This window comes from Camelus dromedarius, chromosome 16 (genome assembly GCF_036321535.1).
Source record: "Camelus dromedarius isolate mCamDro1 chromosome 16, mCamDro1.pat, whole genome shotgun sequence".
Taxonomy (NCBI): Eukaryota; Metazoa; Chordata; class Mammalia; order Artiodactyla; family Camelidae; genus Camelus; species Camelus dromedarius.
In genome coordinates, this window is record NC_087451.1 from 57819729 (window position 1) to 57835986 (window position 16258).

The 16258-nt window shown below is 53.1% G+C and overlaps 2 protein-coding genes across 2 annotated transcripts in view; one reads left to right on the forward strand and one right to left on the reverse strand.

Annotated features, from left to right (window-relative positions):
• The window catches only part of ACSF2 (acyl-CoA synthetase family member 2), a 33261-nt gene that overhangs the window by 3946 nt on the left and 13057 nt on the right, over positions 1-16258 (reverse strand). Inside the window, exons 2-10 of the mRNA XM_010990308.2 lie at positions 8992-9187; positions 8518-8646; positions 8227-8280; positions 7561-7679; positions 7258-7423; positions 6623-6718; positions 6335-6492; positions 5954-6045; positions 5585-5661 (exon numbers count right to left, since the gene is read on the reverse strand). Of these exons, the coding sequence (XP_010988610.1) occupies positions 5585-5661; positions 5954-6045; positions 6335-6492; positions 6623-6718; positions 7258-7423; positions 7561-7679; positions 8227-8280; positions 8518-8646; positions 8992-9187 (1087 nt within the window). The remainder of the gene's footprint in view (positions 1-5584; positions 5662-5953; positions 6046-6334; positions 6493-6622; positions 6719-7257; positions 7424-7560; positions 7680-8226; positions 8281-8517; positions 8647-8991; positions 9188-16258) is intronic.
• Positions 1277-5383, forward strand: CHAD (chondroadherin). The gene is made up of 4 exons (XM_031469614.2): positions 1277-2220; positions 4043-4206; positions 4478-4623; positions 4867-5383. Exons 1-3 carry the CDS (start codon positions 1447-1449, stop codon positions 4617-4619), a joined length of 1080 nt encoding a protein of 359 aa, XP_031325474.1. The 5' UTR covers positions 1277-1446; the 3' UTR covers positions 4620-4623; positions 4867-5383.

Here is a 16258-nt window from a genome sequence, read left to right on the forward strand (position 1 = left end):
CTATGACCATCCAGAGGCAATGGGTGAAAGGGGTTTAGGAGAGGGGCAGGCCTCCATAGGTGAGCACTGGGTGAAGGGAGAGGGACTGGCTACCCACTGTTCTAGGTTCCTGGCAGTCAGCAAAGACACCAGACCTTTGTCTGGTCTTCAACCCTACCCACCCCCAATTTCCTCTGCATTAGCTGGCATGACTCACCCAGCTGGGGTCTGGCAAGACCCGGGGTCTGGTTCCTCCCCTCATCCCCTAATATATTCAAGAACCCCTACGTCACTTTAGAGCCAGAGCTGAGACTCTGCCTGCCCACCCTCCCCTTTCCACTAGACTCTGGACACGGTGGCTGGCAAGTGGACACAGAGACCTGGTTGGCTGGGGCAGGGCTGCCCACAGGACCCAAGGTCTGGAAGCCTGAGCTGTCCCGAGCTGGTCCCTTGTAGCCAGGACCCGGCCTCCTCACCCACCCTCACAGTCCTGGGGCCACTGCCTAGGTATGACTTCTGCCAAGTACACCTTGGCGCCACTCTGGCCGCCACCCTAAGAGACCCAGGGGGGTAAGGGCAGTCCTGACCACTGCCGGTGGAGATGAGGAGATAGGGACATTTTAGGGAGATTATGGGTTGGGGGGGAGGTGTAACTGTGCCTGGGGTCTTCCGCTGTGTTTGCAGAGCCCGGTGTCTCCCCTCGCCCCCATTCCCACTTTTCTGGTCGCCTTCAGCCCTGGAAAGGGGCATAAGGGGTGCAGGGGACAGAAACTGGAGCCTGGGGCTGGGAGAGAGGGGCCAGAGGCAAGTCAAGGGCGGGAAGGATCGCCCACCTCCAGAGGGTTGGCTGCGGTGTGCAGCCGGAAGGGGGAGCCCGACGCCAGAGTGGCTCTCACGCTCGGCCAGCGCCGCACAAGAGCCCCATTAAAGCGCCGCCGGCCGGCCGACCGCGGCGAGACTCGCGTCCGGCTGGCCGGCCCCGCTTCCTCCCTCGCTGGGTCCAGGGCACGCGGCCGAGCGTGTATGGCGGGGGCGCCGAGTGGCGTGGAGGCTCCAACTTGAGCAAACAAATAAGTTCAGGGAACGCCTCCTTTCTCTGTGGTGTAAACTCGGGGCTCTGGACACACCCATACCCACCCCCAGAAAAGCAGGGGGAAAGGAGGTCGAGGTGGGGAGGGAGCAGGATCCGAGGGCAGGGAGAAGGAGAGCTGGGATGGGGGCGGAGGTTTGGGGACCCCGGTCCAGCCCCGCACGTTAGCCAGCGCGGGGGGCGGCGGGGAATGGCCTCCCCGTCGAGGGCGGGGGCGCAGCTCCGGGCGGGAGGGAGTTAACCCGGTGGCCTCGCGGCTCCACGTAGGAGCTGGCTCCGGGTGCCGGCTGCGGTCAGGGCCACCGTATAAATAGGGCGGGAGACCGAGCGCCGAGGACTTGCCTCTGCCCCTAGCCCCGGCCCCAGGCGTCCCCGCCATGGCCCGCCCGATGCTCTTGCTCAGCCTCGGCCTCCTGGCCGGCCTGCTGCCGGCGCTGGCCGCCTGCCCCCAGAACTGCCACTGCCACGGCGACCTGCAGCACGTCATCTGCGACAAGGTGGGGCTGCATAAGATCCCCAAGGTGTCAGAGAAGACCAAGCTGCTCAACCTACAGCGCAACAACTTCCCAGTGCTGGCTGCCAACTCGTTTCGGGCCATGCCGAACCTCGTGTCGCTGCACCTGCAGCACTGCCAGATCCGCGAGGTGGCCGCCGGCGCTTTCCGCGGCCTCAAGCAGCTCATCTACCTGTACCTGTCCCACAACGACATCCGCGTGCTGCGCGCCGGCGCCTTCGACGACCTGACGGAGCTCACCTACCTCTACCTGGACCACAACAAGGTGACAGAGCTGCCCCGGGGGCTGCTCTCCCCGCTGGTCAACCTCTTCATCTTGCAGCTCAACAACAACAAGATCCGCGAGCTGCGCGCAGGCGCCTTCCAGGGTGCCAAAGACCTGCGCTGGCTCTATCTGTCTGAAAACGCACTCAGCTCCCTGCAGCCTGGCGCTCTGGACGACGTGGAGAACCTCGCCAAGTTCTACCTGGACAAGAACCAGCTGTCCAGCTACCCCTCGGCTGCTCTGAACAAGCTGCGGGTGGTGGAGGAGCTGAAGCTGTCCCACAACCCCCTGAAAAGCATTCCAGACAATGCCTTCCAGTCTTTCGGCAGATACCTGGAGACCCTCTGGCTGGACAACACCAACCTGGAGAAGGTGAGCTCCTGGCTGCAGAGCTCTGCCCTGGCTCCTTCTCTGCCAGGAGGCCCAGGGATCTAGGGCCAAAGCTGGGCACCATCCCCTCTCTCCTAAAATTACCCTTTCTGTGGCCCTCTCCAAGGTGAGGAGCTCTGCCACATCTGTCTCCACCCTAAAACTTGCCCTGCTGCCCGTGTTCCTAGTCTTAGCCGCTGCCCTCCTACGATTCATACTTATAAATGGAGCTGGGGCTACCCTGGCCCCACCAATGGCTCCTAAGAGGCATGGCTAGTGCTCCCAAACCCCCTGCTGTGGGCAGCAGCCACCTCTTCCGCTGGGCCTTCCACCCCTCCTCTGCTGTTTTTTTCCCTGTCTCCAGTAAACCTACCACCCCATAAAGGAAGGTTTGTTTATTGAGAAGCCTTCCAGACGAGCCGGGCAAATCAGGCCCACAAAGAGACCCTGTTCCTGGTGGGAGTGTGCATGTGTGCTAAGGTGGGGTAGGGGGCTGGGAAGTGGGGAGCACATACCTGAGGAAGACCTCCTCCATGCCTTCCAGAGGCCCCCATGGATGCCTCCCACCCCCAGTCCACATACACACACATTCCACTGCATTCTCAGGTCCATTTCAGCTGAGAGGGGACCAGGGGCTTCCCCTTGGGTGCAGGCATAGTACCCCCGGGCTCCGTGAAGGGACGAATGCAAGAGCCACATATATTGTCGATCTTTGGCACAGGACTCCAGGTGTCTCCCCATAGGGAAGGCTGGCTATGCCTCACTGTGCCTCAGACCACTCGCTGCCCTTTGCCTACCCCAGTCACCAGACCCACCTCCTGGATGCATCCTTGCCCAGTCCTTCCTCCCCTGTGATGCCCAGTGACTGGCCAGGTGGGGCTGCCTTGGGTCAGGATGGAATCCCTTCTTGGGACTGGAAAATCACTCCGGTACAGGGCCTTTGGCCAGGAGGTTTGGGCAGGGACCAGAACAAGGTGGGGGAGATGGTCATCAGAACATTCTGATTACCAGGGAACTTCACACCCCTCCCTGGGACACAGGCACAGAAATGCGAGCAGAATCATACCTGGATGGCAACCAGCCTCTGTCTGGGTGGACAGAGCCTGCCTGAGTCTGATCTTCTTCAGCCCCAGCTGAAGTCAGAGCCCACCATGGCCTACCATTGCCAGAGTGGCCTTTCAATGGGAGGTAGATCAGGGCAGCAGGGGTTCATCTGGCGCAGAGGAGACCAGGCAGGAACTGTGACGCCTGGGCCAAGATGTGGGCCCCAATAGAATGTTTCCTCTGGAGCCAGTAGACCTGTCCAAAGGCTGCATTAAGGTGGCTCCACAAATAGTGTCTGGCAGACGGTGAGGGAGCTGTGAGGACAGAGCCAGGGGACATCCCAGGACCCCGTGGGCTGTGGGGAGCCTGGGCACACTGCCCATCCCACCAAACACTGATCAGCTTCACTGTGTGCCAGCGTGGGCTCCTGGGACCAAACTCTGGCTGCCTCCCCAGTGCCAGTGTTTGTGCACGGAGCATGGTGCCAGGGGAAGAGGAGCTGGGTGTGGTCCTGTAGCTACTGTTTACTCCTTAGTGCCACCCCGGGCAAGGGACTTAACCACCTTCCCCCCCCCCATCTACGTACTGGAAATAATACCTCCTATCTCAAAAGGTGGTTATAATGGATTAGATCATCTGAGACAAACTAGTCACATTGTAAAATTTCTCAAGGTGCCACTGCTTATGTCCAGGGAAGGACCCTGTCCCTCTGGGGCCACAGAGCTTGGAGAGGCCGGATCTTGGGGCTGGGGTGCTCACTCGTGCCTACCTCGCTCCCCAGTTCTCTGACGGTGCCTTCCTGGGTGTGACCACGCTGAAACATGTCCATTTGGAGAACAACCGCCTGAACCAGCTGCCCTCCAACTTCCCCTTTGACAGCCTGGAGACCCTCACCCTCACCAACAACCCCTGGAAGTGTACCTGCCAGCTCCGGGGCCTTCGGAGGTAAGAGCATCCCTGTGGCTCCCCCAAAACCCGCCATCACGTGATGGAGTGGAGACACACTGGCCCTGCACTAAAACATCCTGGGCATAGATCCTACATCTGTTACCTAATAGATGTGGGACCCTGGGAGTTTCCCCATCTGTAAAATGAAGATGATAGTTCCAGACTACCCTGAAGCCAAGTCAGTCCTGGCCATGTCCATGGCTCACTGTCCCTTCCCCCAGTACTCTTACATCTCTCCTGCAACCCTGGCAACTTTCTATCTCTCCAGGTGGCTGGAAGCCAAGACCTCCCGCCCTGATGCCACTTGCGCATCGCCCACCAAGTTCAGGGGCCAGCACATCCGTGACACAGACGCCTTCCGCAGCTGCAAGTTCCCCACTAAGAGGTCCAAGAAAGCCGGCCGCCATTAAACAGGTGGGGCTGCGCGGGCAGTTCCCCCATTCCCTCTCTGGAGATTCTGGAAGTGAGGAGGGTGTCCCAGGATGGTCCTCCTGCCCCACAGAAGGGCAAGGAGACCCTCCATTTTTGCAGGGAGAGGAGGGGAGGGCTGGGGCTCCCCTCTAAGGGGGAAAATGATACTGCCCAAGACTCTCACCATTCTCTCCAAACATCATCTGGGTTGTTGGAATCCTGACACCACTCCTTGCTTCACTGCAGGTCCTGACCCAGCCGGTCCTGGTGACTGGCCTCTGCCTTCTGCCGGAGAAACTACTGACCCTCCCACCTGTGTCCCCGACCCTCTCCCCACAGCCTCTGCTGATGCACAGAGCTGTCCATACCTAGACACGTCCTGGCAGGGGGACCCGGGCACTCGAGCACAAACCCAGCTCCACCTGACGGTGAGAGCTCATCACACCTGGTGCCACCGCCGTGGCTCCTCTCAGAGAAGCTGTTGCTGAGACCCCTAAGGCCTTTAGAACTGTAACAGGGTGGCCATCAGGATGGCCACCCTTCCAGAATCCTCCTCTCTGCTCCCCTTTCCCTGCCATTTGGAAACAAACATCAGATCCTTGCCCCATCCCTTGTTTCCAGAAAGGGTCTTAAGCCTGTACCCCAACTCTGCCAGCCCCCACCTGCCAGGACACTCTAACAGGACACCGGTGCTTTGCCACGTCCTCCCATGCTGCATTTCTTCCCCAGATTTCTATAAATATAAATTTATGTATGTATAATATTTACTCCCCTGTCACCTATCTCTGTGACTTGCCAGCTGCTGCTGAGGTTGGACTGCATTTTCTCACATCTGCTTTCGGGAATGAGAGCCAGCCAAAGGGTCTTCCTTGAGACCTGGCCGGGGCTCCTCTCCACTCCCATCACTGTTCCTGCCCAGGCCTGGCCTGCCCCCGACCCAACCTCGGGCCCGGCCTCCACTCACCACCAGATCCTTCATGTTCAGTTTGTTGATGATGGCTCGGATCAGCTCTGGGGGTGCAGGGGACCCCGCGATCACACCTGAATCAGACAGAGGGCTAACTCAGAGAGAGGGCTCCCACCTTCTCCAAGCCCAGTGGACCCCCTCCACTTACAGCTCTTTGTGGGGAATAACATTCCCTTCTCTCCCCTGACCCTGGACCTGTTCCTAGACCTGGCAGCTGACCTTGGGCTGGTGTCTAGGGACACTAAGGATTTGCCCCCCTCCCCGCCATGTTTCTACAGTGGCCTTCTTGCCCCCTAAATGAAAGATCAGGTGAATATGTAGTTCACTGGGCCAGTCCCAGCCTGGCCACCCTTGGCCCCGTCGCACCTCCACACATGGCTGAGATGTCATAACTGGAGAAGTCTGGTTGGTTCAGAATGTCCACGAACATTGTGGGGGTGCCATACAGGAAGGAGCCTCTGTATAAGGGGGGAGGTGCATCTCAAAATCAGGCTTGGAAGTAGAAGGGCGCTTCCTCTTCTCACCCACCCCACCCGACCCTGCAGTAAGGGCCAAGGCTGAAACTGGGGAACAGGTGCGAGAAGCTCCTTGGAGAGAGGAACGGGTCCTCTCCTGGGGGTCCCCCACTACCTCGTCTCCACTTCTCCTGGTTGGAGGGAAGAGACATCTTGGAAAGGGATCAGGGCCCAGGACTGAGGAATAGACGGGTCTTATCAGCCCACAGGTAGCTGCCCCACTGATGCCCACCTCTCTCTGCTGATGGCCTCCAGCGCCTTCTTGCCATCAAAGACCGGAGAGGACAGGACGAGGGTGACCCCGTGCATCAAGCTCACCATTGTGCCCCCTACGGAACCCAGGCAGTGGTACAAGGGGTTGGGCAGGACCACCCGCGACTCGTCTGGTGCCTGGAGATGGAGGCAGGAGGCTGGGTCTGCTGCAGAGCCAGAAGCCAGTTCCTCTAGGCCGCAGAGGGAGCCCAGCAAGCCCCACCCCCACCGGGTGCCAGGAAGCCCTTGCTGGGCCAGGGCGCCTCACCTTCTGGTGCAGCCTCAGACGCTCCCCTATCATGTTGGAGTTGTTGACAATGTTGTAGTGGGAAAGCGTGGCCCCCTTTGGGCTGCCGGTTGTCCCCTGACAAGACAAGCAGGTGATGGCTTGGCCCCTTTCTTTCCATTTCCTTCCCACCCTGGGCCACTGCATGGAAGAGCACTGGACTGGGAGTCAGGAGACCAGGACTGTGGCCCCAGATCCATCTGTTCATTCAATACGTAGTCACAGAGGTTGACCACCAGCCTGCATGGTGCCAGGGGTCAGGATCCAGAAATTTGGAAGATAAGGTCTGTCTTCATGCCACTTATAAGGTGGCTCAGAGGACTCTGGCTCACCAGCACATGCCCTCTCTGGATCTTAGTTTTCCCATCTGCTAAATGAGGGGGCTCTGACCTGCATGGTTCAGTGCATCTGCCCCTGTGCTGGGGACAAGAGGGCCAGGGCACGTGACAAGAACACTAGTTGCTGATATTTTCCAGGGCCGCGGGGACGGCGAGGGCCAGTCCCAGAAGAGTGTTTGCACTTCTGACCTCTGTTGTCTCATTCTCTGGGGAGGGTCACAGGGCAGGCAGGGGTTAGTGTGCCAGCCGGGGCTTGGGACCGGGAGACCTCTGCCCTACCGAGGTGAACTGGATGTTGATGGGGTCATGGCAGGACAGGAACTGCTGTGTGTGCCGGAGCCGGGCCAGATGCTGTTCTTGATCGCCAGCTGCCACCACCTCATCCAGGAGCAGCGTCCCAGGCAGAGGGGCGTCCAACGAGATGACTGTGCTCAGATCTGGGAGCCTGGGGCAGGGAGTGTGGTGAGAGTCAGGGGCCAAGGGAGGGCCCAGGAGATGCCAGCCTCATCCTTGGATGTGGGAAAGGGATGAAGGGGCCAGGATGCTGCCATGTGCACCCCTCCCAACCAGGGACACCCCCACCTCTGACTCTTCAAGGCCCCTGGCTGGGCCTTCTCCACCTCCGGACAGATCTGCTTCAGGATGTTGTAGTATTGCTGGGTCTTGAATTGCTTGGGGAACACGAGGGCTTTGCAGCCCACCTGTGGAAGGTGAGCCCCGGCCACGGTCATCAGGAAGCGCCAGCCTAGGGATCTGGTGGAGTCCTAACCATTGCTCTCTCCCACACACACCACTACCCTGACACATACACCATGACACACATATACTACCCCCAACCCACACACACACACTACCACCACCACCACGACATACACATGCACCACCCCCAACATACACACCCACCACCACGACACACATGCAATACCCTCTAATATACACACACATCATCACCACCACCATCATGACACACACATACGCTACCCCCAAACCACACACACCGACCACCACAACCCCCACCATGACATACACATACAATACCCTCTAACACACACACACACACACACCCAACACACTCACTAGCCTGTCTGAACAAATACCCCTTCCTCCCACCCACTCGTAGCCTGAGGAAGGACAGACTCTGGGTGTCACCTGCCTGTGCACGCCCTCCCACCCTGGTCAGCCCTGTGTGACAACTAGAAGCCCCCAGGCCAGGCACCAGCAAGGCCCCTTCCCCAAAACAGGGCCTACCTTCTTGAGAGCGTACTCTAGTTCCATAGCTTGGTAGGCTGGGTTCACAGACACCTGGTAGAGACAGAGAGCATACGTCAAGTGTCCTGGTCAGACCCTGTCCGTCTCCATGCCCCTTCACCCTCAGAGGCAGCGCCCTGTACCTTCAGGCCTCCTTGGTGGGCTTCGGGAGAAAGCACCACCTAGTCTGAACCCAGCCCGGCACTGGTGTGATTCTGGGGCCAAGAGGGGGCTCCCCTGAATGGTGCCCACCCCCACACACCCAGCTGTGCCAGGCAAGCCCTTCCTCACCAGAATGATGCCTGCCTGGGCCGTGGCTAGCTGCATGAGTACCCATGCGTAGGAGTTGGGTCCCCACATGCCCAGCCGGTCACCCTTGCAGAGGCCGATACTCAGGAGCCCAGAAGCAGCTTTGTCCACCTGGTGTAAACAGAGGGGGCACAAAGGGGTGAGTTGCAGGCAAGCAGTAAGGGGCCCATGACTCCCATCTCAGCCCTTGGCCCAGGGGTTCACATCAGAACCACCTGGGAACAAGGGGCAGGCAGATACCCAGGCCTCAGCAGATGTGGAGTGGGATCCAGGAACAACATGCAGGATGCATCTGGGCCACCTCTGCCTCAGTCCTGCCCTCCTCTCCTGACACCCCTGGGGGTTCTCAGGCAGCCCCAGCACCCAGCCCCACAGCGAGGCAGGGTGACTCCACCCAGCCAGGGGAGCCTGGGAGCCAGCACCTGCCCTCTTTGAGGATCCAAAGTCAGGACCCACCTGCTGCTTGAGTTGGGCAAAGGTCAACCTCATGTTTTCGTGGAGGACAACCAGGGCCTCTCGGTCTGGGACCCTCTGTGCTGCGGCATCCAGGCACTGCCCCACAGTCTTGTTAATAAGACGCACTTCGGTGTGGCCCTGGACGAAGCTGAGGCCTCCGACGGGCAGGGGGGCGGTGCGAGCCACCTCTCTGGAACTGTGGGGAAAGGGGCTATGGGCTCAACCGCCCCAGGCCAGGTCTCCCTGGCACCAACGGCCTGGCACACCTGCTGGGAGGTGGGCTGTTTACACCGTGCTCAGGACACTCCAGAAACTATCTGATCCGCCCCACCCCCAGGGACCATCACGACTGAATTTAGGAGCTGTTTCACCTATGAGAAATCTGAACATGGAGGCTGACCCCCTGTCCTTAATCAGACAGAAGGTTCTTTTCCCCAACCTGCTCCTCCGTTTCCACTCAGTGCCAGTAGCCTACAGCCTTGGTGCCAAAACCCTGGAAAGGGAAACTGAGGTTAATTACACTGCTTTGACTAAGAAGAGAGGTGGCCTGGGAGGGCTGGGAACAACCTCATCCTAGACACCACTAATCCTGATGAAAAAAAAAAAAACCCCTGGTGGTTTAATCAAAACCCACAGAATAGTCCAACACAAGGCCTAAATAGTAATGTAAAGTATGGATGGGAGTTAATAATACCGCACCATATCGGTTCACTAACTGTAACACGAATGCAGATGTTAGCAATCAGGAAACTGCCCGGGTGGGGTGGGACTTGGGTATAAGGAACCCTCCATACAATCCGCTCAGTTATTCTGTAACTCTAAAACTGTCTATTAATTATTAAAACTGTCTGAAGTCTATGAATTATTAAAAAAGAAAAAGCAAAACACAGCTCCCGGCAGTCCAAGTACCACAGGCGTAGGCCTGCCTGCAGGTGCCCACCTGCCGCCCCAGGTGACAGCTGCTGGGCTCCCACCTGGGCCCAGGCGGGAGGGTGACAGCTTTCAGTCCCCCACCCACCCACCCCGCAGATGGACGGGATGCGCGCTCCGGGATCCAGGCCTCCCAGAACTCCTCCAGGCCCCCTAGATGGTATAGGCCCCGAGGGCCCATCCTGATGATTCAGTCTTGCCGCTGCTAAGCTGTGAAGACCAAGCCTAGTTTTCATTGTGTGGCCACTTACGGCTTGTGGAGAAGAATTTCTGGGAAGAACAAGGCAGGCAGGGCAGCGGGGAGCAAAACTGGGTCTCCCTGTAAATGGGAGAGGAGACCATCTCACAGGAGGGTAGGTCCCAGTGTGGGCTGATGGGGAGGCTGTCCTGACTTCCATGAGGATGAGTCACACAGTGGGGAGCGTGAGGTCTCATCCCAGGCATGCCACGGCTGCGTGGGTGGCCATAGCAGACACCTTTGGTGTCCCTTGTCATGTCTCCTTGGCACATCTCTGGTTTCAGCTGTTGGGACAGTTCCTTGAGGTTCTGTCTGCTCAGGGACTCCCTCAAGTCTCCCCTCTGCAGCTGTACCTTCTGGGAGGCATCTGTATCTTCCCACAGGTTCTGGGGGAAAGACCCTGGTTACCCTCACACACCCTACACCGGCTTCTCTTCCTGTCTCCTCCCCATACGCCCTCATTCCCACTTTCCAGGATCACAAATAAACCACCCGCACCCAAGTCCTTGTTCTTGGGGGAACCCAAGTTAGGACATTTGTGTCTTCTCCTCAGGGCTAGGTCTCTGCTTCCCCACCTCTAAAGCTTGGGGACCGGATCAGTGGTTATCCTCAGGGAATGCTATCTAGATTACCTACCTGGGCAATCTTCTCAAAGGGTTGTAGCGAGCCACCTAAACCCAGTGGTTCCCTCAAGTGTGCTGGGGCAGAAAACAGCCAAGAGTCGCAGGGCTCTGAAGTCCTGGCAACCCCCACACCCGACCACTCATAGGTTGAAAAACCTAAAGAGCTGCTGAGGTAGTTCCCCATAGGCACCATCACACCTCTCAGGGGGGACTGTGTGCCCAAATCTCTCCCTCACAGGCCCACTGTAGAGGGCAGCCATTTCTGCCCACTACAGAACAGACATGCCCTTTCTTTGGGTTTGCCAAAGTGATAGTTGTAAACATGTGGGAAAACACCTGCTTAAGCAGAAAGTCAACATGGGGGAAAGTAGGGGAGATGGAAAGAGACAGTGAGACAGAGACAAAGAGATGGAGAGAGAGACAGAGACAGAGACAGGAAGACCCAGGGACAGACTGAATCTTGAGGTTGTTGAATCCCTAGACCCAGTCATGTGTTAAGTCTACCTGCGTCTGGGTGTTTCACTGTTAACAGCCAACAAATTCCCTCTTTAAGTGGGGAGGGTATAACTCAAGCGGTGGAGAGCATCTGTAGCATGCACGAGGTCCTGGGCTCAGTCCCCAGTACCCCCTCTAAAAAATGAATAAATAAGTAAACCTAGTTATCCCCCCAAAACAAACAAACAAATTCCCCCTTTAAATTTAAGCTAGTTTGGGAAGAAAAAAAAAGCTCAACTCCATTTGCAGCCACATGGATGAACCTGAAGGTCATTATGCTGAGGGAAATAAACCAGACACAGAAAGACTAATACTGTGTGATCTCACTTATACGTAGAATCTAAAACGTGAACAGAGGGTACAGCTGAGTGGTAGGATGTGTACCTAGCATGCACAAGGTCCTGGGTTCAATCCCCAGTATCTCCATCAAAAGAAATAACCTAACTACCTCCCCCAAAACAAAAAACAACAAAACATTTAAATAAATGAAAACTAAAGAAAACAATATATGAACAAACAAATTTAAGCCAGACTGAGTTGGGTTTCTATTGCTCACAACTGGTGAATCCTAACTATATTCGGTGGATAACCAGTGCCCTTGAATGCCTGGAGATCACCTCCCACAGGCCAGCATCTGGACTAGGAGGCAGAGAAATACAAATCTCAGCCAGTTTAATGGCTTTATTGTCAACAGAGCATTAAAGAGGTGGGAGTGGGGCAGAGATCTGTCTGACAACAGGGACCCTCCTATTCTCACAATGACCCAGAGTCCTATTTGGTTTGGAATCTGATTTTTTTGTTTGTTTGTTTTATTTGGGGGGGGGTAATTAGGTTTCTATTTATTTTTTAAATGGAAGTGCTGGGGATTGAACCCAGGACCTTGTACATGCTAGGCACACACTCTACTACTGAGCTATACCCTCCCGCTGGAATCTGATTTTCTGTTCATTCACCGTGATTTTCAGTGGCCTCTTGAAATGTTGAGTTGGCAAATCAACAGGTTGATTTGTGTGCCCCTCCCACCAAAAATCCAGTGCCCTGGGTATTAGCTCCTTTATCTTCACAGCAGCTCTGATAGGTGCTGGGACAGAGACTCCCAACAGCCCCTTCTCCCTTAATAACACACCCTCAGATGTGGCTATGGCCATGTGGAATGGAGACCACATTTCCAGCCTTCCCAGCAGGTGGTCTGGTCCAAAAGTGAAGTTCTGGCCAACGAGATTTAATGGGAGGTAGTGTGTGCAGCTTCTGAGAAGAATCCATAAAGGGAAAGGACATCTCGTTTTCCTTCCTACTGGCTGGAATGCTGCCTGTGACAGTTCTCTTGGACCACACAGTGAGCCTGGTCCACAGAGCAACAAGACATAAGGGGCCTGGAGCCTGACAGCAGAGTGTAGCCACAGACTGGCCTCTCCCAGAAGAAACTGCTGTCTCCTAAAACCACAGTGAGACGGGGTTTCTCTGATACACACTGAGCCATTCCTAAAACATACAGGTGGGAATTAGGAACTTGTTCTTTTTTTTTTTTTTTTAAAGGAGGGACTTGGGATTGAACCCAGAACCTTGATGCATGCTAAGCACTTGCTCTACCACTGAGCTAAAGCCTCCCCCTATGAATGCTCATTCTACAGGTGAAGAAACGGAAGCGCCAAGAGGCCAAGTGGGCTGCCCAGCTGCTAAACAGCTGCCCCTGAAGTGGAGAATCCAGTGCCCTTGCCCCAAAGTTACAGCCATGCCTGCCACACACAGCTGGGTCCGGGGAGAAAGGATGGGATGGCTAATTCTCTTTTTCAGGCTTTGGATTTAGTCCCTATCTGATCACCAGCAACTGACTAATCTCAGTTTTATTGTTTCCACAGTTGTTCATTAAATGAACCCAAGAAATTGGCAATGGGATAGGGCAGGGTTGAGGTGGAAACAGGTTGCCCCTTCAAAGGACTTAAGAGTTCTAGAAACTCCTATCAATGTGATTTGGTCATAAACTCAAGAACCACCTGTCATTTCACAGGCCTCAGTGCAAACACCATTGATTCTACTTCCCTCCTTCCTCAAACACACCCAGAACACCTTGGCCGAGACGGCAGCCACTTCTTTTTCTATTCTGAAACAAAGTGGCAGATATCCCACTTCAACCGGAAAAAGACAATCAAGAAATTTCGTTTCAGGGAAAGTTTTATTTGTTTGTTTGTTTGTTTGTTTGTTTGTTTGTTTGTTGTGGGGTGTTCACTGAGTTGGAGGACAGCCAGCAGTCCCAGCTGCTCCCAGTTCAAACTACTAGAGTGAATCTTTGGCTCCTTGGACTGGGTGTTGTAAAACACCAGGTAGGAGTAAGTCAGCCAGCTGGGAGCTGTGATGGGACTGCAGACAAAGCGCAGCCCCACCTAAAGGTGTCCTGAGAGTTGGCGCATGAGAGCTCAGGCCCACATCTGCTGCCAGATCCAATTTCATAAGAGAAGTCAGGAAACAAGGATTTTTTTTTATTTTAAAGAATTATTTTGACTTTTCACTTTGGCAATTAATGTGCTCACTGTTTTATCCCCAGTGCCTCACAGGGCCTGGGATGCAAGAGGTGCTCGAATGACCAAAAGAATGAATTATAAACAATGCACATGGCAACCCACTTGAAAAATAAGCAAAGGACTTGAGTAGACATTTTTCCAAAGAAAATATATGAATGGCCAACAAGCATATGAAATGCAAATTGAAACCACAATGAGATACCACTTCACAACCACTAAGAAGGCTAGAAAAAAAAATTACAAGTGTACGTAAGCATGTGGAGAAATTGGAACTCTTATGCATTGCTGATGGGAATGTAAAATAGTGCAGCTGCTGAGGAAAAAAGTTTAGTGGTTCTCCAAAAAGTTAAACATAAAGTTACCATTTGACCTGGCAAGTCTACTCCTAAGCATATACCCAAAAGAAGAGAAAACAACTGTTCAAGTATTTGTACACAAATGTTCAAAGGAGTACTATCCACAACAGCCAAAAGGTGAAAACAACCCAAATATCCAGCAATGGATAAGTGGATAAACAACATGTGGAGCAGCCCTACAATGGAATATTACTCAGCCATAAAAAGGGATGAAAAAAATTTTTTCTTTCTCTTTCTGGCTTACTTCACTTAGAATGACATTCTCCAGGAGCATCCATGTTGCTGCAAATGGCATTATGTTGTCGGGTTTTATGGCTGAGTAGTATTCCATTGTATAAATATACCATACCTTCTTTATCCAGTCATCTGTTGATGGACATTTAGGCTGTTTCCATGTCTTGGCTATTGTAAATAATGCTTCTATGAACATTGGGGTGCAGGTGTCATCCTGAAGTAGGGTTCCTTCTGGATATAAGCCCAGGAGTGGGACTCCTGGGTCATATGGTAAGTCTATTCCTAGTCTTTTGAGGAATCTCCACACTGTTTTCCATAGTGGCTGCACCAAACTGCATTCCCACCAGCAGTGTAGGAAGGTTCCCCTTTCTCCACAGCCTCTCCAGCATTTGTCATTTGTGGATTTTTGAATAACGGCCGTTCTGACTGGTGTGAAGTGATACCTCATTGTAGTTTTGATTTGCATTTCTCTGATAATTAGTGATATTGAGCATTTTTTCATGTGCCTTTTGATCATTTGTATGTCTTCCTTGGAGAATTGCTTGTTTAAATACCATATGAGATCGCTCATATGTGGAATCTAAAAAACAGAAACAAAAACCCACAACAACAACAAAAAAAACAAAGTGTAAATACAAAACAGAAATAGACTCATAGACATAGAATGCAAACTTGTGGTTGCCAAGGGGACAGAGGGTGGGAAGGGATAGACGGGATTTCAAAATTGTAGAATAGATAAACAAGATTATACTGTATAGCACAGGGAAATATACACAAAATCTTCTGGTAGCTCACAGAGAAAAAAATGTGACAATGAATATATGTATGTTCATGTATAGCTGAAAAATTGTGCTGAACACTGGAATTTGACACAACATTGTAAAATGATTATAAATCAATAAAAAATGTTTTAAAAAAAGCTAACAACAACAACAAAAAATAAGTCAAGAAAAATAAGCAATAAAACAATAAAAAAAAAAAAAGGAATGACGTACCAATACATACTACAACATGGATGAAGCTTGAAAATACAGAAGTGAAAGAAGCCAGACTCGGAAAACCACATGTTGTATAATTCCTTTGATGTGAAATGTTGAGGTTAGGCAAATATGTAGAGACAGAAAGTAGAGTAACTAGTTGCTCAGGGCTGAGGGGATGGGAAGATGGAGAGGTGATAGCTAAGGGGAGAGGGGTTTCTCTTTGAGACAATGAAGATGTTCTAAAATTGACTGTGGTGGTGGTTGCACATATCCCTGAAAATACTAAAAATGACTGAATTGTACATTTTAAAAAATAATGCTCAAGCTGGGAGGGAATAGCTCAGTGGTAGAGTGCATGCTTAGTACACACAAAGTTCTGGGTTCCCGCCCCAGTAACTCTGTTAACAATAAATAAACAAACAAACTTAATTACCCCTCCCCCCAAACCCAAAAAAGACCCCCAAAAATGCACAAAATTCTATTCCTAGGTATATATCCAACTGAAACCATACACATGCTCACCCAAAGACAAGCATGAGGACATTTGCATTCTCTCCCATATGAAAACTACCCAAATAGTCATCAACAGTAGAATAGATAAATAAACAGTGAATTGCTATTTGCAATGCTATATAGTAATAAGAGCAAATGAATTACAGTGATACTCAACAGTGTGAATGAAACTCATTTAAAAATGTTACATGAAAGAAGTCAGATAGAAAAAAATACATATCTATACCATCTGATTCCATGTATACATACAAAACAGACAAAACCAATCTATGCTGTTCAAAATCAGAGGAGCAGTCAGCTGGGTGCTGGTTCTATGCGTGTGTTCAGTTTATCAAAGATTGATCAAGCGAGCACATAAAACATGTATACTTTTCTGAAT